General features: G+C 39.9%; 1 protein-coding gene and 1 long non-coding RNA gene across 3 annotated transcripts in view; one reads left to right on the top strand and one right to left on the bottom strand.

Annotated features, from left to right (window-relative positions):
• The window catches only part of LOC138967081 (tetratricopeptide repeat protein 39B-like), a 37,170-nt gene extending 22,030 nt beyond the window's left edge, over positions 1 to 15,140 (top strand). For both annotated transcript variants that reach the window (XM_070339560.1, XM_070339561.1), the window contains 13 exons: positions 292 to 424; positions 1,563 to 1,662; positions 2,578 to 2,643; positions 3,000 to 3,111; positions 3,618 to 3,685; positions 4,176 to 4,235; positions 4,508 to 4,599; positions 5,177 to 5,335; positions 5,730 to 5,847; positions 6,506 to 6,617; positions 6,928 to 7,045; positions 8,505 to 8,621; positions 9,490 to 15,140. In XM_070339560.1, coding sequence (XP_070195661.1) covers positions 292 to 424; positions 1,563 to 1,662; positions 2,578 to 2,643; positions 3,000 to 3,111; positions 3,618 to 3,685; positions 4,176 to 4,235; positions 4,508 to 4,599; positions 5,177 to 5,335; positions 5,730 to 5,847; positions 6,506 to 6,617; positions 6,928 to 7,045; positions 8,505 to 8,621; positions 9,490 to 9,721 — 1,487 coding nt within the window. In that variant the 3' untranslated portion in view covers positions 9,722 to 15,140. The remainder of the gene's footprint in view (positions 1 to 291; positions 425 to 1,562; positions 1,663 to 2,577; positions 2,644 to 2,999; positions 3,112 to 3,617; positions 3,686 to 4,175; positions 4,236 to 4,507; positions 4,600 to 5,176; positions 5,336 to 5,729; positions 5,848 to 6,505; positions 6,618 to 6,927; positions 7,046 to 8,504; positions 8,622 to 9,489) is intronic.
• A 3,141-nt stretch (positions 15,141 to 18,281) lies between these two features.
• LOC138967080 (uncharacterized) lies at positions 18,282 to 20,189 on the bottom strand. The gene is made up of 2 exons (XR_011455840.1): positions 18,699 to 20,189; positions 18,282 to 18,550 (listed from the first exon to the last, which is right to left on the bottom strand). It is a non-coding gene; the product is annotated as an uncharacterized lncRNA (long non-coding RNA).
• Between the last annotated feature and the right edge of the window lie 360 nt (positions 20,190 to 20,549).

The following is a 20,549-nucleotide window of genomic DNA, read 5'->3' as shown; positions in this document are numbered from 1 at the left end:
AAAGGAACCTGTGCACAAAATGTGTAATGTTTCTTTCACGCGATTTGAACACACAAGTAACCCCTTAACAGCTTTGTGTTGCATGACCTTGGATGACTTTGACCTTGGGTCAAGGTCACATGTATTTTGGTAGGAAAAATGTGTAAAGCCGTTCTTAGTGTATGATGTCATTGCTAGGTTTAGTTATTTGACCTTGACCCTAAAGGTCATGGTCATGTCAAGGTCAAGCATATGAGTCGTATGGGCTTTGCCCTTCTTGTTTATTCTTATGAACACTTTTTTTTTCTGCAGAGGAGGTGCATGCAGAACTGATCTACGCAGAGTCGCTGTTGATTCGTGCCTTGCTCACATTTATTCAGGATGAGAATCTCATCAGTTTTGTCAAGGGAGGGCTCAAAATCCGTGAATGCTACAAAATATACAAGTAAGATTAATATCTGTTTGTGTTCTCATGAGAAATAATAAGGCGTTTTGCAGGCTCATCCAGTGAGATTGTGTGCGCATGTAGGTTTGTGAATTGGTGTCAAAAACAGATCCGCAATAAATATCTACTTACTTGGAAAATGCGCACACACATGTGCACAAAATCTGAGAGAAAGAAATGGGTAGCACGACACTGCTTTGGTACTCTTCTTTCAGAACAGTAGGTTCAGTAACCGTTTGGAAATTCTGCAGGGACAAAAAGTATTCACCATTGGTACCCTCAAAAATTTGAAATCAGTTCATTTTTACATTTAGTCAAGTTTTGACTAAATGTTTTAACGTAGAGGGGGGAATCGAGACGAGGGTTGACGGTTGTGGTGTATGTGTGTGTCTGTCTGTCTGTCTGTCTGTCTGTCTGTCTGTCTGTGTGTGTGTAGAGCGATTCAGACCAAACTACTGGACCGATCTTTATGAAATTTGACATGAGAGTTCCTGGGAATGATATCCCCGGACGTTTTTTTCTTTTTTTCGATAAATACCTTTGATGACGTCATATCCGGCTTTTTGTAAAAGTTGAGGCGGCACTGTCACACCCTCATTTTTCAATCAAAATATAAAAATTATGATCAAAATTTTTTTACAAAAATCAATTTAAAAACACTTTCATCTTATTCCTTGTCGGTTCCTGATTCCAAAAACATATAGATATGATGTTTGGATAAAAAACACGCTCACAAAGTTAAAACGAAAAGAGGTACAGTAAAGCGTGCTATGAAGCACAGCTCAACCACTACCACGCCAAACAGGCTCGTCACTTTCACTGCCTTTTGCACTAGCGGCGGACTACGTTCAGTTTCATTTTGTGAGTTCCACAGCTTGACTAAATGTAGTTATTTTGCCTTTCGCGACTTGTATTCAGTTATTGTCAGACTGCCTAAAATTTCTTTGGGCAGTAAGTTGCATCAGTTTGAATTTGTGCATGTGTACAATGTAGCAACTCTGTAGTTTCAGTGATGTTGTGTTAAAACATCATACATATAACATCATTGTTTTCTGTTTTGTGTGTGTGTGTTTTTTGGGGGGGCGCTTGTCCTCATGAAAAATATCTATCTTGTATCTTCATTGTGTCTGTGTGGCAGAGAATGCAACAAGATGCTCCAGAAACGCAACTGGGGAAAGGATTCCTTCAAAGTGCATTTTGAAAGCGGTGTGAAAATGGGCATCGGCACATTCAATTTGGTGAGTGATTTTGCTATTTTTTCCATCCAAACAGCATACTACATTCAGTATTTTTCTGTTCTTGCTAGATGACATAGTTTTTTTGAGTCACTTGAGAAAAAGTGACTATGTAATCGGTCAGTGTTAGTCTGTCCGGCCGGCCGTCCGGCCGGCCGTCCGTAGACACCACCTTAACGTTGGACTTTTCTCGGAAACTATCAAAGCGATCGGGCTCATATTTTGTTTAGTCGTGACCTCCAATGACCTCTACACTTTAACGATGGTTTCGTTGACCTTTGACCTTTTTCAAGGTCACAGGTCAGCGTCAAAGGAAAAATTAGACATTTTATATCTTTGACAAAGTTCATCGGATGTGATTGAAACTTTGTAGGATTATTCTTTACATCAAAGTATTTACATCTGTAGCCTTTTACGAACGTTATCAGAAAAACAAGGGAGATAACTAGCCTTTTCTGTTCGGCAACACACAACTTAACGTTGGGCTTTTCTCGGAAACTATAAAAGTGACCGGGCTCAAATTTTATGTGAACGTGACTCATTGTGTTGTGAATAGCAATTTCTTCCTGTCCATCTGATGCCTCATATAATATTCAGAACTGCGAAAGTGACTCGATCGAGCGTTTGCTCTTCTTGTTTAAAATCTTTCTTGAGAGCATACAGCACATGAATCAAAAGACTAAGCATGTAAACAAATTAAATTAAACTTAAATCATAGTAACAATCCCCTTTTGGGATATTCTTGCCATGACTGGTGTTTCAGCTAATACTCAGAGCATATCATGCTCTGTGAACATGATTAACAATTCTTTCTTGTTTTCTTAAGGTTTTTGGCAAAAACATCCGTCTCTGTCTTTGAAAATGACAGTCTTTAGGTCGTGTTTGCATGATATGAGCTGCTTTGATTTCGTTTTTCAGATGATTTCTCTGTTGCCAAGCAAGGTCATGAAGCTGTTAGAGTTTGTGGGGTTTTCTGGAAACAAGGTAGGTTAAGGACTGTTTCCTGCCTTTTAGATCTGCAGAACTTATTCAAAAAATTAAAGTTTGATTGTATTCAGCTTGTCTGTGCCAGTGTGTGTTCGTGTGTGTGTGTGTGTTGCAGTTGAAGGAAGGGAGAGGACGCGTTTGTGTGAGTGAGGGATATATACCTGTCTATAAGTTGGTCTGTCATTGTGTATGTATATGTCAGTATCTGTGGATATTAGTGATGAGTATAAATTGAATGAGTGTGCTACACAACTGATGATTTTAAAAGCACTAACCAAAACCAAATACAAATTCATGTTGTCAACATATCAGCTAACATTTCTGACAGAGTGAAATTGGATGACTGTTCACAGAAAATGGGTCTGGTAGAACTGCATAAAGGGAGTGAATCTCAGAACGGTCTGCGTGGTCCTCTGTGTTCCATAGTGTTGATGAGCTATCATACAGTTGTTACGTATGTTCTGGGTAAGTTTTATGTGGAACGCTTCAGGTTTTTTGTGTCTGTTTTGATCTCTAACAAAAAAATCTGTCTCTGGTCAGTTTTTCTGTACTTGTTATTTTATTACAAATATAAGGGGCTAGAGACATATATAATCAAGTTAAATGACGGACGTCATATGTTGGTTTCATGACTTGTGAAACAAATGATGTAGCCATGTGTGTATGGGGAAGGGGGGGGGGGGATTTAAAGCAGAGGAATGCATGACATTTTTATGGGGCTCTACTGGTTTTGACTTTTTTCTAAACTCTAATTTTGCTGTTGCTGAAAATGGCCCTTCCAAGAATTATCTCAAGAATTATCTCATCTGTTGATGCATTTTCATAATGGGATTCAGAACATATACTTTTACCATTCTGTTGTGTCTGCTGTAAGATCTTTTTTTGAAGGGGTGTTCTGAACAAATGTGTTGGAACCTGATCTAGACAATTGTGAAATATCATACATAATAATTGTGTTTTGTCATTCCCAGGTCTTGCTGATGGTGACATTGACCTTGCATCCAGTCTCTTACAACAGAGTCTCCAAAAGTTTCCCAAGGTCAGTACCCAGTGTGTGCTGGTTTGCACTTAGATATAGGGTGCCCTCTCTCTTGTAAGGTAGCCCTCTTTATACAGCATAGACTATTAGTAATAGTAGAGGATGTTCGGTGCTAACTCTGCCGGTTTTGTATGGGTTGTGAAACAGTGAGTAACCCTCACTTTTCCGGGGGATAAAGAATTAACATGTGGTTCTTGTACACGTGTTTGAGACATGCGCCTCGCTAGTGACTGGCCTAAAATGTCATGTGATATCATTTGTCACCCAAAATGCAAGGGTAGTCACTCTTTCACAACCCATGGAAACCCGGCAGAGTTATTTCCGGAATTCGTCTATTAGGCGTCATTTCTGTTCAGTTAGTGATGAATACATTTTTATTGGGCTTCTTTTCAGCGTTTTGGACTAGACGAAAATAAATGTACTGCACACAAGTTGCATGCATGAACATGATGAAAAATTTAATCCTGAAAATGTGGTGATTTTGTTACAGGGAGCCTTGTTCCTCTTTTTCGCTGGCCGAATTGAAGAGATCAAGGGCAACATTGATGAGGTAAACTTCTTTCCTCCATGACGGGGCTTTCGAATCTGAAATTTTGTCATGCCTCATTTCTATATTTTTCCTCACTTTGATTAACAGATTTTGTGTGGGCGAGAGGTATAATGCTTCCAACTTTAGCATCTGGTATTAAACTGATGAAAGTTGGTAGAATTATGTTTGAACTCTGTGAGTGTCAGCAATTGTCAGAGACATGTGCAGTGTACTAGCAGTATTAGCTATTGTAGCAGTTAATTTCACACCATTTGTTTGGTAAATCTTTACAGGCAATCATGCGATTCGATGAGACGATCGGCGCACAATCAGAATGGAGGCAGTTTCACCATCTCTGTTACTGGGAACTCATGTGGTGTCACTGGTAGGTAGAAATTTGTCTCTTTGTGCATGTGTCTCTTTTTCTTCAACAATATGCTGTTGTGAAGTGTTTCTTTTGATTGAGTGTGAAAAATGTTCCAGGGATGTGCATACATTTAAAAAAATGTAGACAAGAGAGATTGAGTGTAGCACTAGCAATGGCATTTTTCTTCCTTGAAATAAACAGGGAAGTTGTGAATTAACTTTACCAGACCTTTGAACTGTGCAGCAGGTCTGTTGTAACACTGAGGTTGAAAGCAGCAGTAGAAGTTGTGAGATGTGGTATTAATTTTGAGATGTGCTAGAGAGGTTTGACTGCGACAAGTGCATATTTCTACAATGAAACTGAAAATTAGGTTGCAGAAGCATTGCGTTCACTATTCCAAGACATTAATTTGAGTTCCTGAGCAGGTTTGTTATAACACTGAGATTAAAAGCTGTGTCAATTCAAGGTGCAGATATGCCGAAATGATTCCCCATGCCAAAGAAATTACAAATGTATGGAAATAAAAGTGTATTACTAAGAAAGTTGACATTTTCCCAAATGTTCCTAATGGTTTTTCCACTGTGTTGACATTCAGTTTCAAGTCGGACTGGCTGATGGCTATGAAGTATGCAGAGCGGTTGTGCAAGGAAAGTCGGTGGAGCAAGGCCACCTACACCTACCAGAAGGCCAGCTTTCTGCTCATGTGTGACGACCCAACACCAGAAACGAAGGCACACCTCAAGTTTCTCTTCAGGTAAGTCTTTTGCAAATCTCTGCATTTTAATAATAAAAAAAACACATAATGACTTTTTTTTATTGAGCTGGCTTTGGCTGACTTTTGCATGTGTCAACACTTGATTTTTGATTATTTTTTTAAAAATTGTTGTTAATGGATAACTAGACTTAAAAACTGTAAAAAAAATTTGGCGTATGTGCGGTTATTGTTTTTTTCTGGTTACTTTGCCAACTTTTCTGTAAATGATGGAGGGCACATGTACTAAGTTTTATGAACTTGTGCGGTTTCTTCTTGCTTAAAATCATTCATTTAGGTATGCATAACTTGGTTTTTTAATATAATACCTCATCCAGTTTTGGGAAATGTTGACTTATTGGCTGGTCATAAAGTTACTGTCACATTTACATTTCAGTGAAGTTCCAAGGTTGAAGCAACGCATTGCTGGCAAGTCTCTACCATTTGAAAAGTTTGCTGTGGCCAAGGCAAAACGCTACATGGACCAGAATGAATACCTCACACTTCCAGCAATGGTATGTTTTGCTTTCTTCTTCTCTTTTTCTCGTTCGCTCCTGTTAGACTTGCACTCCCGTGGCATGCACGATTTAAGGGCCACCAGATTGCAGGTTTTGCCTGACAGAACAAATATTGGGAGAACTGCGGGTTTGACAAATAAAATAAAAATAAAAAAGAAGGTAATTGGAATGTTTAATTATAGACAAAACTAAACTTTCAAAGAAACGTTGAGTTGACATACATACATGTACCTACAAACAGTAATGAGACAGCCACAAGAATGAGAACAACTTTGCCAGCTCAGTAATGCGTTGACTCCACGTTACCAGGATGGCGAGACAACTCACCAGTTTGGATTTTGTGGGGTTGACGGTTTGTGGAGATTATTTTCATTTTGAAGTCATTGCTCGTTTATTGCGTCTATTACATGATGTTTTGTATTCGGTTGTTCCATATGTTGGACACAAGGAGAGGAGATAAGACTGATTGATGTTCATATTAAGACTGGTGTGTTGATTGACACACAAGCAGACAGACATGCACACAAAAGCATGAACGCACACAATGTTTGAAGTTTAGGGGGGGGGGGGGGGGGAGACTGGTAGGTATTCAGCTTTTTTAATTCAGTACATGCACTTTTCGCTACTTAATTCATTGTTTATGTTTATTTTTCAGGAACTGATATATGTGTGGAACGGATACAACATCATTGGAAAGAAGCTGCCTTTACTAGAAGCCATGCTTGTTGTGATAGAACAAACCGTCAACACTATTCTTGAGGACAAAGGTAAGCCGCTCAATATACAAGGATAAAATGTCATAGACATTCTCTTTATTATCAGGGCTTTACTTCACTTTGATCAGTAGCAGTATAAAACCATGTAGCGAGTGCCTCACAGAACAAGAACCACAAAATGACTTGTGGTTTCTGACAAAATTATTCATAATTAAAGATGATAAAGGAATAAGTTCCTTCAGGCTTAAACTTTTGTTCATTCTTTGATTCAAAAATGATCACTGAGTTTCTTGAGGAAAATCTCCATGTTTTATATTCTGTTTTTTAATGCGCTGAATAATGTTTTGTTTCTGACTTTCAGCATCTCACCTGTTTTACTTTGACAACTACTCCCTGTCATTGCTTCTGAAGGGAGTGTGTCTTCGTCATCGCGGCCAGATGTTCCAGGCAGAGCAGTGCTTCTTGGAAGTCATTAGCAAGTAAGTTATATCCACCAAGTAAATTTATACTCTGTGGAGAATATAATGATGTTTTTGTTCTGTTTTGTTTTTATTGTGTTTGTTTCTGTTTTACAAAACTATAGGAAACAATAAGCATTGTCATCATTTTCACGAGTTTTCATTCACAATCACCTGAGAAATAAATCTCATGTTCCCCAGGCAATAAATCCCCAGTTACCATAGTTGCAGGAAGCAGGTTATACATGGATAATCAAAAGCAAACCCAATAGAAACGCTCGGGGATTCTTCGGCTCTTTTCATTGGTGTTTCCCAGACCAAAACAGACGACACGACACTGCTTTGCAAAGTTCCAAAAACGAACTGGCAAAAGTAAACAAAAAACAAAACTACTTCATGAAAGGTCATACATGTCATGTACATTCATCAAAAACAAATGAAACCTAGCGATATGTTTTGTCTTCTTACAGAGTCATGGAGTGCGTGTATCTGTGTTTCGATACACAGACGTTCGGAGAAACACGAACGTCAAGTTCAAGTAAAACGACCCCTGACACACACATTTTGACCCGTGCACAAGACGTTGTATCGATAAACGAAGCACAAATAAGAAACAATAATAAAAGCAAAGAAAATAGCAACAAGATATGCAAACTTCTAACAAAGCTGAGCAAGCAGAATGACAGGTCTAATAAAAAACAAAGAGGTACTGAGTCGGAAACAAGATCGCGATTCTTTCCTTCGCTGCACGACGCAAATCTTCTGTGACCTTTGACCAAACATAGCTTCCACATTCGATCACTCAGCTTAATATTTACAACAGAAAGCCGAGGGGGTGGAATACCGAGATGAACCTACAGAACTGTGCATCTTCAAACCTGACATATTCATCCCAACATTTAATGAACTCAAAAACACAGAAAGTTGCTTTCACACGCCAGCTTTGACTGCCAGTGGTTATCAAACCGGGACTCGTGTGGTTATCAGCACAGAACCCGTGTTTCAAAGCATGGCTCCCTGGGTTGATTGTGCACTTATTTTCTCTCTACCAAAATGATGACAAAAACGATGTTTGGTGGTTTGTTGACAGACCAGCTTTTTTGTTGGTCCTCGGGGGGCATATCGACTTTTGTTTCATATTTATTGACCGTGGCCTTCTGCCTTGGTCAATAAATATGAAACAAAAGACGATATGCTCCCCCTCGGACCGACAGAAAAGCTGGTCTGTCAACAACCCATCAAACATCTTATAATATTGGCACTACATGAGGTAAATTTACACTGCTGAAGTGACACAAAAGCAGGAACACAGTTTGAGAAATGGTCTGAGTGTGTGTGTGTGTGTGTGTGTGTGTGTGTGTGTGTGTGTGTGTGTGTGTGTGTGTGTGTGTGTGTGTGTGTGTGTGTGTACAGAGAGAGGAGGAAGGACCTGCTACTTGGTACTGTTCTCTTACATCAGAACCCCTGAATTTGTTTACAGTGAGAAAGACATTGTTCATGACCGGTACCTGGTCCCCTACGCCACAGTGGAGCTGGCCATTCTCTACCTGCACCAGGAACGCTACGAAGATGTCAAGCACTACCTTCATCGGGCCAAGTACGTTACGAGCACTTCATTCCCTCGTCGTCGCTGGATCCTCATTCTAGTTTGTCGGTGCAGTGGTACCCATCTTGAAAGACACCCTTTATAGCAGAGAAACGTTTCTTAATTACAGGTGTCCTTTTCGGTAGAGAGACATGGGGCTGATTTCGTGGGCCAGCATGTTCACAGTCGGTCAAGTGCAGTTGAACGAGTGAAATGCATTAATCTGATGAAATCAGGTTTTATTAAATAAAAAAGATTGTTGTAGGCCGACTGTGCCTCTTTGCACAGAGAGTTGCCTCATTACAGTGCACCTCCCCCCTAAGCACTGCAGTTATCCGGCAAGTAACAACAGTCGGGTAACAAAGCGGTGGTCTGACTGTCGGTGTGACAACTGTGAGTCCATGAGTCTGGCTCCAGGGCTTGAAATGTGTTCTTTCTTGGAGGTTGTTTGCCATCAGGGAGGTCTCACTGTATGGGTACACTTGTACTTGTCAGACCCCTCCAATGAGACCTCCCTCGAAAGGAGACCTTCTCTTGTCCCATTGTCTGTTATCTCTCGCAAAATGTTCCTGTCATAGCACTTTTGGCTGGTCCCGTTGGTTTCCTTTCAGCACAGGTACCGCTGTGCTACTTTATTGTAAGATATCGGTGTCTTTTGTGAATTTCTGAAATAGAGGGAGAGAAAGGGAAAGAGTGTGTGTGTCAGTATGATGGAGAAATGGAGCGCAGGAGACAGAGAAAGTGAGTGCGCATAGTGATAAGAGTGTACACAATTATATGCTTGATGGTTTGATACTCATGTGTGTTTGTGGTGAAGGGTAATCCTCAAAACTTCTACATTTCTTGCGTTGTTAATCCAGTATATCTCTTGACCTTGCAGGAAGAACTACAAGGGCTATGCCCTGGAGTCACGACTACATTTCCGCATTCACGCCATACGCTTGCAGCTGCAGACAGCACTGCATAGCGACCAGGATTCTGTCTCCTCCCTACCCACCACCCCCACCTCTGCACCCGCTGCTTCAGCCGGCCACACTTTTGACGGGGATGCGGGCGCGGCCTTTGACATCCCCAACGGAGCTTCCAGTCCCCCCGACACTACACAGCTGTGATGCTGATCTGAGCCTTGACTGGTCACTTCTTTCTTCCTGCTGCGTGTTTGGTCACTGTCTGTGAGAGTCATGTAAGACATGGCAGAGAAAAACATGGTCGTCTCCAGTGTGGCATTATCAGTTGACGATGTTTAAATGGTGTCATTCCTGAAGAGGGAGTGGGTGTGTGTGGAGGTCTTGCAAATGTGTTGCTCAGAGTTTGCGCAGACTGATTTAGGGATCACACGTTTATGTATATTGCATGATATACTAACATTGTCATTCAGTGAATGTTCACAACATTGCACGAATAGCAGCAGTATGTAAGTATGAAATGTCTCAGTTGAAATTGACACAATTTGTATATTGTATTTTATCTGAATGATCTCTTGGCAAAGAGGTGGATGATTCATACCTGGTATACATTTTGCATGTTTGAGGTACATGTCCTAATGAAGTGGACATTGTGATTGTTTTACTGAACAGACCAAACATTGTGATTGTTTTACTGCCCCCCGCGGGTTAGGGGGAGTCCCATATTGGTTGGGACGAGAAAGAACTTACCCGATGCTCCCCAGCATGTCGTAAGAGGCGACTGACGGATTCTGTTTCTCCTTTTACCCTTGTTAAGTGTTTCTTGTATAGAATATAGTCAATGTTTGTACAGATTTTAGTCAAGCAGTATGTAAGAAATGTTAAGTCCTTTGTACTGGAAACTTGCATTCTCCCAGTAAGGTAATATATTGTACTACGTGGCAAGCCCCTGGAGCAAATTTTTGATTAGTGCTTTTGTGACGTGAACAAGAAACAATTGACAAGTGGCTCTATCCCATCTCCCCCCTTCCCTCCGTCGCGATATAACCTTGAATGGTTGAAAACGACGTTAAACACCAAATAAAGAAAGAAAGAAAGATTGTTTTACTGAACAGACCGAGGGAGAAATCTGATATTGAGTGATGATTATCATGATGATAGGACCCTGACATGCTGCTCACTTACTGAAGGATACATTCTGGTGGACTTTAAAATCAAAAGAATTTACCATGATTCTACCCACAGATGCATGATGAAACATTCTGACGAGAGAGTTGGAACTAAGAGAGAAAGGTGAATTATTTAGCTGGATCTAGAGAGTGACTGAAAAATGCTTGGCTGTCAATTCTGCTTTGTGGATCTTGTTTTTGTATTTAGATATTAGACATCTGTGATAGAGTTAATGCCATCCTTTTTGTTGATATTGCAAAATATACACTACAGTGTTCAAAGGAACATTTTCTGCAGCAATATGAGTGAGTATGACAAGGGGCATGTTAGTGTGTTTTCAGAGGGGGTGTACGAAAAAGTGTGTGTGTGTGTGTGTATGCGCTCTTGTGAACTATCAATCCAGATGGCAGATAAACATGTTTGGTTTTTTTGCTTCCATTATCCGCATTCACGTTCTTGTTTTTCTTGAGTACACATAAGCTTTAATCCTGCAAAGTTGCATTTTGCCATCCTCAATCACAAATATATTTATTCATATGCGCGTTTGCACTACCATGTTTGCTTATTCTTCCATTATCCGCATTCATTTTCTTGTTTTGCTTGCATGAGTACAGAACAAGACTTGTTGAAAGATAAAGCTGTCTTAGCTGATCATCATGGGGGTAAAGTGATCACTATCTAAATCTCAGACTGGTTGGTCCGGTGTCAGAATAATGTGACTGGGTGAGACATGAAGCCTGTGCTGCGACTTCTGTCTTGTGTGTGGCGCACGTTAAATGTCAAAGCAGTATCGCCCTGATATGGCCCTTCGTGGTCGGCTGGGCGTTAAGCAAACAAACAAACAAAAAATCTAAATCTCAACATTCCCAGCTCAGACTTTGCCCTAACAGCCCAAGTGATCACTAGAGCAGGCTAATGATATACATGTACGATACCGATGCACAGCCTAGCGCTGATCTTCCGCATCTTTTTCTCCTGCTAAAATGACGAAGTCACCAAGACAAACTTCGTTCTGAAAATTCTATGTGGGTTTCTGTGAGATGTGCAGGAGAAGCAACAGAAATGTAACGTGACACCATTATTCGCTTTTGATTTGTTGTCAAACTTTGTTTCGCTTTTGACGTCAGAGGTTTTACTTTGGAAGAAGGGGTCAAGAAGAGACGTCTTGGTTTGTTTGATCGGTGCCGTTTGTCTTTAAGTGACCGTTATCACAGGTTAAGTGATCGCTTTATCAGGTCAAGTGAACACTGTAACGACTAACGGGTTAATTGATCACCATAGCAGGTTAAGTGAACACATTAACAGGAAAAGTGATCGCTGTTGCAAATTGTTTTCAATTTTTATTCAAAGTTTGACGTTTGTCAATTTTCTTACTGTTCAAATGGTTCAACTTTTTATGTCCAACACATTTCGATCTTTCTTGGTTGTATGCTGTCATTGATGAAAAGCTTTGCTTACTGTGTTTGTTATTTTATTTACAAACCAAAGTGTGATCTCATGTGGGCAAGAGTTAACATGATTTTGATTTTTAGGGGCAGAAGGACAAAGCTATTTTACATGAGTGTTGCGAGTCAGGTTTTTTTTATTAACAAAATATATATTTCTGTCTTTTGTCGTTGTTGATGTTAATCACCAGAAGGTTAAAATGTTGTCTTGTAAGTTAACTTGAATATCTTTCTTGTCATCTCCAGTGTCCTTTTCTCTTTTGTCTTCTTCTCTTTGAGTAGATGCAGTGAAGCCATGGAAATTGGACATATTTTTAGTGGTTGTTGTTTTTTGTCTCAGAGTAAAGCATGCATTTTTTAAAATTTTTTTGTACCCCTTGAATATTTTTGATCTCTTCTGTTAACATCCTCCCATGTGGCTAAATTGTGTGCAAGCATTTTTATAGAAATGAGGCGAGCAAGAGACAGTTCTAATAAAAACAACCAGAGCTGAGATATTAAGATACAATATTTGCAGGTGTTCTGTAACGTAGCCCTTGGAGAACTCAGACATTTCAGATTTATTAGTGCGTTTTTTCATGCACACATAAAATAATTATTTCTTGCTCACCATTGATGCTCTGTTTTGTTTTGCTTTGTTCATTTAACAGCTGTGATGTTTAATTCAGGTTTTCTTTTACTCGTGTCGAAAAGGCTCAGACATTTATACATTGAGATGTACTTGCTTAAAATGTCTCACTAACAAGCAATTGTGCTTGTGTATGTAAACATTGAATTGATTATGTCGCAAAACATTCTTAATATTTTAAATGTATATATATAACTGCATCAGTTTGTTATCCAAATTCTCTGCATACTTTATTGGAGATAACTGGATCACTGGTAACTTAGATATATCCGCTTGATGTTTTCTCTAGGCATTTTACAGTTCTACAGCATACTCATAGTTCTTAAAGTGACAATGGCATTGGGAATCCCGACTCTATTAAGACTGGTTGTGTTGGTTGTGATATATCTAACGAGTTGATATTTAGTCTACTAAATGAGAAACAGCTTTTCTTTGATATTTTGTCTTGTGACCAGCTTTTTTAAATACAAGTTTTCTTATTTCCTACTGAAAGTTATTCATATGTGTCCATGTTTGTTTTGCTTTTGCAGAGGCTTTCAAATTGTGCTTTACCATCCAGTCAGTTGATATGTAGTCTACTAAATGAGATACAGCTTTTCTATGATATTTGTCTAATGGCCATCTTTCTTGTGCAAGTTTTCTTATTTCCTACTGAAAGAGTTTTTCATGTTTGTTTTGCTTTTGTAGAGGCTTTAAAATCATTGCTTTACCATCCATGCAGTCAGAAGAGTTACCTTTAAAAGTCGTTTTCTCCCCTTTTTTTCCCTAAGATTTGGTGTATGTGTTCTCGTATCTTGTATTGTCAATGTATGGTTGACACCAGTAAATATAAATTAATGTTTTTGGCTGAAGTTAACTTAAAATCTGTTTTCACATTGCTTTGCATGGCCACCATTGTGATTATTTCAACATTTCCAATACCAGTTAATGTTGCTGGATTTCGAGATGATCCAGGAATGGTGAGTCTTTTTTTTTCATCAACCTTTATTTGAGATTATTATTTCTTCTTGTGAACAGTAAAAAAAAGCTATTTTGTTGTTGTTGATGATAAATGTTATTGTTAATGTTCAACTCTGTTGACCAGAACAAACCTAACCTGTTCATGTTTAAAGCAATATTTACTCTGCTCAAGATCTGACTGTTGTTGACTTCATATATAACATGGTACAGTGGTAACTGCGATGTGTGGCCCCTCTGATGAGAGGACACCTCCCTTAATTAAAAGGACACATTCTGGGGTCCCTTTGTCTATTAATTATTATCTCTACCCAAATCTACCTGTCATGACAGGCCACCTGCAATGTAGAGACACTTTTAGCTGGTCCCCAAGGGTGTCCTTTCATCGCAGGTACCACTGTATATGATATTCAGCCTCGTTGTAAAAAAAAGTTGTAACACGTTTTTGTCACTCAAATGCAGAGCAAAGTGGAGGGAGGGGGGATGGGGTGGTGGTGGCGAGGGGTTGAAGAGATGATGCTCAAAAACTGCATGTATTAGCGTGAAGATGGTTCTGATCTCAATGCATGTTTGGTATGCCAACGTTTTTGATTTTTTTGGGGGGGGTAGCATTTGTGAATTAGGACTTAAGTAAAAGTTTACGTATTCTCATGTTTGAAGCTTGGCACAACTCGCTAATTGTGTGCATTGACTAATATATGTGTGATATGCTCTTAGTGTATTAATACTGGCTTTGTTACTTTTTTCTGTTGCTGCTTTCTATAGTGGAGTGGACACGAACTAGGTCATAATAAATGTACTAATAGCAGTTGGTTGTACACAAGGCTGGAGAACAGCTGAGGTAAATAAATCTCTAAAACTTGTCAGTGGGGGGGCGGGGACGGGACGTCCACGTCCATAGGGGCAAAGTCCTTCAGCTGGGAGGGCCCATAGGGGCCAAGTTCCCCAGCTACAAACAAAATATAACAATTTTACAGACAATCTGATGGCCTCTTCTGGCAGCTAGAAGTAGAACACACTGAGAATGTAATTAGAACACATTTAGATGACGAAAAATGTAGATGTAAGAACAGAAAGTATGGAAATTGCTCAGTTTTTCTCTTTGAAGAAATTCTTTGTACAGACCTTTGTTTTTTCTCTTTGGGGAATATCGTGGATCCAAGGAAAGTTCTTGAGCTTCTTGAATGTGCCACAGTTTTGCACTGATATTTTACCATTTGAAATTTGTGTGATGGTTTATTTGCGAACGCTACACACGTGAACAACTATTAGCAGAGGAGTATACATTTCTCTTACCCGTGCCGGTGGTTATGTTTTTGTTGTTGTCAGAACTAAAATGTTTTGCCATCTAGAAGTTTCAGTGAATGTACACCCTGTAACTTCTTTATACACTGAACAAATTCATGAAAATAAAATATGTACCTGACTTCAAGACTTCTTTTATGTGCAGACACCTGTGTGTGTGTGTGTAAAGACATTTGAAAGAAAAAGAGCATGGAGTCGATTTGGAAAACCACAGATGATAAATCACATGTACATTCAGGAACAGTGTTTTTTCCTTCCAAGACAACAGACACACACAACCTTTCAATACTATACAGCATGACGGCTAATTTCCCATTCATTTATTTGTATATTCAAAATATTTCACCACATGAACACTGTTTGCAAGTGCATATTAAGTACTTGCATATATAGTAAATCGTTGATGCATACGCTCATTTTTGACAACCGTATAAACATTCATACCCAATAACCACATCACACACACAGTAACACATTGCTGAAAGACAAGAGTTAAGGAACAACCAACTAATGAAACACACAACAACATTGCAGCACGTACAGTGACATATTAGCGTAAAGACTGACAAAGACTGAAATCAGCAATTCATCAACTTACAAACCACGAAAACACTGTGTGAAGAGAAAGCAAGAGATTACGTGTGACTTCTGAATCTTAGAACAATCTTTACTGAAGAACATTGCTGTGGCATCAGTGTAAATACTGACGAAGATTGAAATCAGAAATACATCAACTTCAAACCACGAAACTAGTGACTTAACCTCCTTCAAGTGTACACGCATGCACAAGACCAAGTGCACACGGAAAAGATCCTGTAATCCATGTCAGAGTTCGGTGGGTTATAGAAACACAAAAATACCCAGCATGCCTCCCCCGAAATCGGCGTATGCTGCCTGAATGGCAGGGTAAAAACGGTCATACACGTAAAAATCCACTCGTGCCAAAAACATGAGTGAACGTGGGAGTTTAAGCCCATGAACGAAGAAGAAGAAGAAGGTGTGACTTCTGAATCTAAGAACAATCTTCACTGAAGAACATTGCAGCATGTACTGGTGACACATTAGCGTAAAGACTGACAAAGACTGAAATGAGCCAATCATCAACTTCAAACCACGAAAACACTGTGTGAAGAGAAAGCAAGAGATAAGGTGTGACTTCTGAACCTGAGAACTTCTTCTTCGTCTTCTGCGTTCGTGGGGTGAAACTCCCACGTGCACTCGTGGTTTGCACGAGTGGAATTTTACGTGTATGACCGTTTTTACCCCGCCATTTAGGCAGCCATACGCCGCTTTCGGAGGAAGCATGCTGGGTATTTTCGTGTTTCTATAACCCACCGAACTCTGACATGGATTACAGGATCTTTTTCGTGCGCACTTGGTCTTGTGCTTGCGTGTACACACGGGGGGGGGGGGGGGGGGGGGGGGGGTGTTCGGACACCGAGGAGAGTCTGCACACAAAGTTGACTCTGAGAAATAAATCTCTCGCCGAACGTGGGGACGAACTCACGCTGACAGCGGCCAACTGGATACAAATCCAGCGCGCTACCGACTGAGCTACATCCCCGCCCCCATGAACCTGAGAACAATCTTTTGATTTTTATTGCAGTGGAACCCCTCCCTTTTCAAGACCTCACAAAATGTGAGGAAATCTGGTCTGAAAACAGAGGGACTTTTAACATGGGGGTAAATACACATAGGTTATCAAGACAAAGTCGGGGGGGAAGCAGGGAGGGCATCTTAAAGGTACTGAACTTGTCAAATCCAGGTGCACGGAGCCCCTGGGGCTTTTAGTCATACCTCAGGCAGCTATCCGTTAGAAGAACTACCAAGTTTCATTGACTTGCACCCAAAGAGTCAAGAACTGCGATTTTTTTACGAATTAATTTCGTACTCGGACCCGGCTGGTCTTGGCCTATTTTCGGATCTAAATTTAGATCAGGTAGATCACCACATCATGCACAAAAAGACATGTCACTAGCAAACTATGTCAGACGTCATCATGAGTTTGTGTAAAACAAAATGGAGGCCGGAATCACTCAGTTGAATCGAACTCCGACCAAACACCACGTAATAACTAGGTTAATTTATGCACTCGCGTGAACAAGAAACTGTCGAGCTTCACAGATGTCGTCGTTGGGTAGTTTTGGGTTTGTTTTACTACCATAGGAGGATTTTTGAACTGTAAATGCACTCAGCTGCAACAAAAACACAAAACGAAGGCTGTGAGCTGCACTGGGCCTTTAAACTGTGGGGTCTTCAAAGGGGGGTTCCACTGTAAACAGTTTTTGTAACACCGCCACTGAATGTCAGTGAAATACCAGACATATGAGAGTTCATTATCACATCAGTAATTACAAACTTGTGAGAGTTACAACATGTGAGAGTTATTACATTAGTATATAGCTACGAATCTAACCACACTTGAGTCAACCATGCCATGTAGTCAATTTGACACAATTGTATCAAAACAACTTAAGTGTTCAAGACTGCAGTCTTTGTATGCGAAGTGACTATAGATGCAAAATGGAAAGATGGAGATTCTTTAACCTCAAACAATAAAGCCACAATGCATTTTACCCCTTTGTACAACTGTTTTCAGGGAAATTTAGTGTTTATATGTCGTGTGTGTGTGTGGGGGGGGGGTGTGTGTGCCCGAGTGCGTGCGTGCATGTGTGTGTGTGTGTGTGTGTGCGTGAGTGCAGTTTATATGATTGTGTGAAATAACCACAGCAACTACAATACAACAGAAACACACAGAAAACTGATTGCTTTTCTTTTCTAGAATCAGAAAACACATGCTTCCTGCCACAGCCTACACAAGACAAACATTCAAACCATACATGTACAATCCCACTTTTCTTTCTTTATTTGGTGTTTAACGTCGTTTTCAACCATTCAAGGTTATATCGCGACGGAGGGAAGGGGGAAGATGGGATAGAGCCACTTGTCAATTGTTTCTTGTTCATGTCACAAAAGCACTAATCAAACAATTGCTCCAGGGGCTTGCAACCGTCGCGATATAACCTTCGTGGTTGAAAACTGGGAGAATGCATAAGTTTCCAGTACAAAGGACTTAACATTTCTTACATACTGCTTGACTAAAATCTTTACAAACATTGACTATATTCTATACAAGAAACACTTAACAAGGGTAAAAGGAGAAACAGAATCCGTTAGTCGCCTCTTACGACATGCTGGGGAGCATCGGGTAAATTCTTCCCCCTAACCCGCGGGGGGAACAATCCCACTGATGATTTTTAAAAAAAAGTTGATTATAATACATGTATCAGGCCACATTCTGACCCATGAAAACATACACTATTAAATGAACTTTTTCTATCCATTAAGATACTTGTGTTAGACTTGTTTCGGTCATACTTGTACCCAAGTAAAGTCAAAGAAGCACTAACCAGCTTGCGAACAATTTGAATTCCCTCAGTTGAGTGATCGACAACAAGAAGAAGAAGAATTCCCTCAGTGTCACAAAAATAGAAACCGTGATTTAGTATACATATAGAGAATACTACATGGCTTGCTGTGTCGTACCAGATTTACACAAGTTTGTTTTTTTAAATATTGAACTGCGAGCGAAAGCGAGCTGTTCACTATTTGAAAAATCAACGAGTGTAAATCTGGTACGAAACAGCAAGCCATGTAGTATTCTGTTTATCCTACATACTGTATTTACGTGTATTTTACCAAAAATGTTCTGCAGTCGAGGCAGCTAAATTGAAGACGCTTGTTTTGGAACCTCGATCTCTTCTAAAGTCTCGTGCAATCTATTACGTCAAAGTAAAGAAATGTCACTCCGAAAGTCTGGCGTGACCTGTTAGTTCTAAAAATTCATCGAGGGTAATTAGCAAACACAATTTTTATTTCTATAATGACGTTTGTCTTGGTGACTTTGGCATCATAAGCAGTGGAAAAACAGGTCCCTGCCAGACTTGCTTGACATGACCTCATTTACATGATATACACACGTGTGATTTGAACGATTATTATCTCACGAGTGTCTCTCTCACGTATGTAGGATAAACTTCTGAATCACATTAGAAGTAAAAATGTTCATTCACATATATAAAGTACATTGTCATCATTTTCACGAGTTTTTATTCACAAGCACCTGGGAAATAAATCTCATGTTCCCCGGGGAATAAATCCCCGGTTACCATAGTTGCAGGAAGCCCTATTACATGGATAATCAAAAGCAAACCCAATAGAAACGCTCGAGGATTCTTCGGCTCTTTTCATTAGCGTTTCCCCAGACCTAAACAGACGACACGACACTGCTTTGCAAAGTTTCCAAAACCAACTGGCAAAAGTAAACAAAAAAACAAAACTACTTCAATAAATTCATCACAAACAAATGAAACCTACCGATGTGTTGTGTCTTCTTACAAAGTCATGGAGTGCGTGTATCTTTGTGTGAGAAACACGAACGTCAAGTTCAAGTCAAACCAATTGACCCCTGACACACACATTTTGACCCGTGCACAAGACGTTGTATCGATAAACGAAGCACAAAATAAGAAATAATGATAAAAGCAAAGAAAATAGCAACAAGATATGCAAACGTCTCACAAAGCCGAGCAAGCAGATTGACAGGTCTAATGAAAAACAAAGAGGTACTGAGTCGGAAACAAGATCGCGATTCTTTCCTTCGCTGCACGACGCAAATCTTCTGTGACCTTTGACCCAACGTAGCTTCCACATTCGATTACTAAGCTTAATACTCACAACTGAAAGCCGAGGGAGTGGAATACCAAGATGAACAAACAGAACTGTGCATCCTCAAACCTGACATATTCATCCCAATATTTTATGAACTCAAAAATACAGAAAGTTGCTTTCACACGCCAGCTTTGATTGCCAGTGGTTATCCGCACGGAACTCGTGTGGTTATCAGCACGGAACCCGTGTTTCAAAGCATGGCTCCCTGTGTTGATTGTGATCTTATTTTCTCACTACCAAAATGATGACAAAAACGATGTTTGGTGGTTTGTTGTCAGACCAGCTTTTTTTTGTCGGTCCTCGGGGGGCATATCGACTTTTGTTTCATATTTATTGACCGCGGCCTTCGGCTGATGACTTTTTACTAATTCAAATGTGTTTAGTGCCCTCTCCTTGAAGCTGAGACTGGATATAAGTGAAAGATAACAAGGCTTGAGTAAGAAAAAATAATAATCTCAAGTCCATCAGCAGATTTTTTTAAAATTTTTTTCTTTGGATTTTTGTTTTCGGCGGATTTCCGCCGATCGGCGGAAGAGTACCATGCCTGGCCACAGAACCATCAGGTATAAAAACTGACAGCCAAACTTTTGACTTCAAAGACAATAACGTATGGTACATTCCTTTTAATCAAAGGAAAGGAAGAGAGGGATCACAGATCAAGTTATTTGAACTTCATGTCAACAAGCAACAACACACGTAAAACAAAAAAACAATATGGCTTGAGATTCAAACAAAGCTAGTCTCAAACAATCTTCAACTACTCAGTCTCTCAAACACAAGCGGCAAGACAATAGAAAAC

This window comes from Littorina saxatilis, linkage group LG5 (genome assembly GCF_037325665.1).
Source record: "Littorina saxatilis isolate snail1 linkage group LG5, US_GU_Lsax_2.0, whole genome shotgun sequence".
In the NCBI taxonomy this organism is placed as follows: Eukaryota; Metazoa; Mollusca; class Gastropoda; order Littorinimorpha; family Littorinidae; genus Littorina; species Littorina saxatilis.
This window is presented reverse-complemented; position numbering and strand designations above follow the sequence as displayed.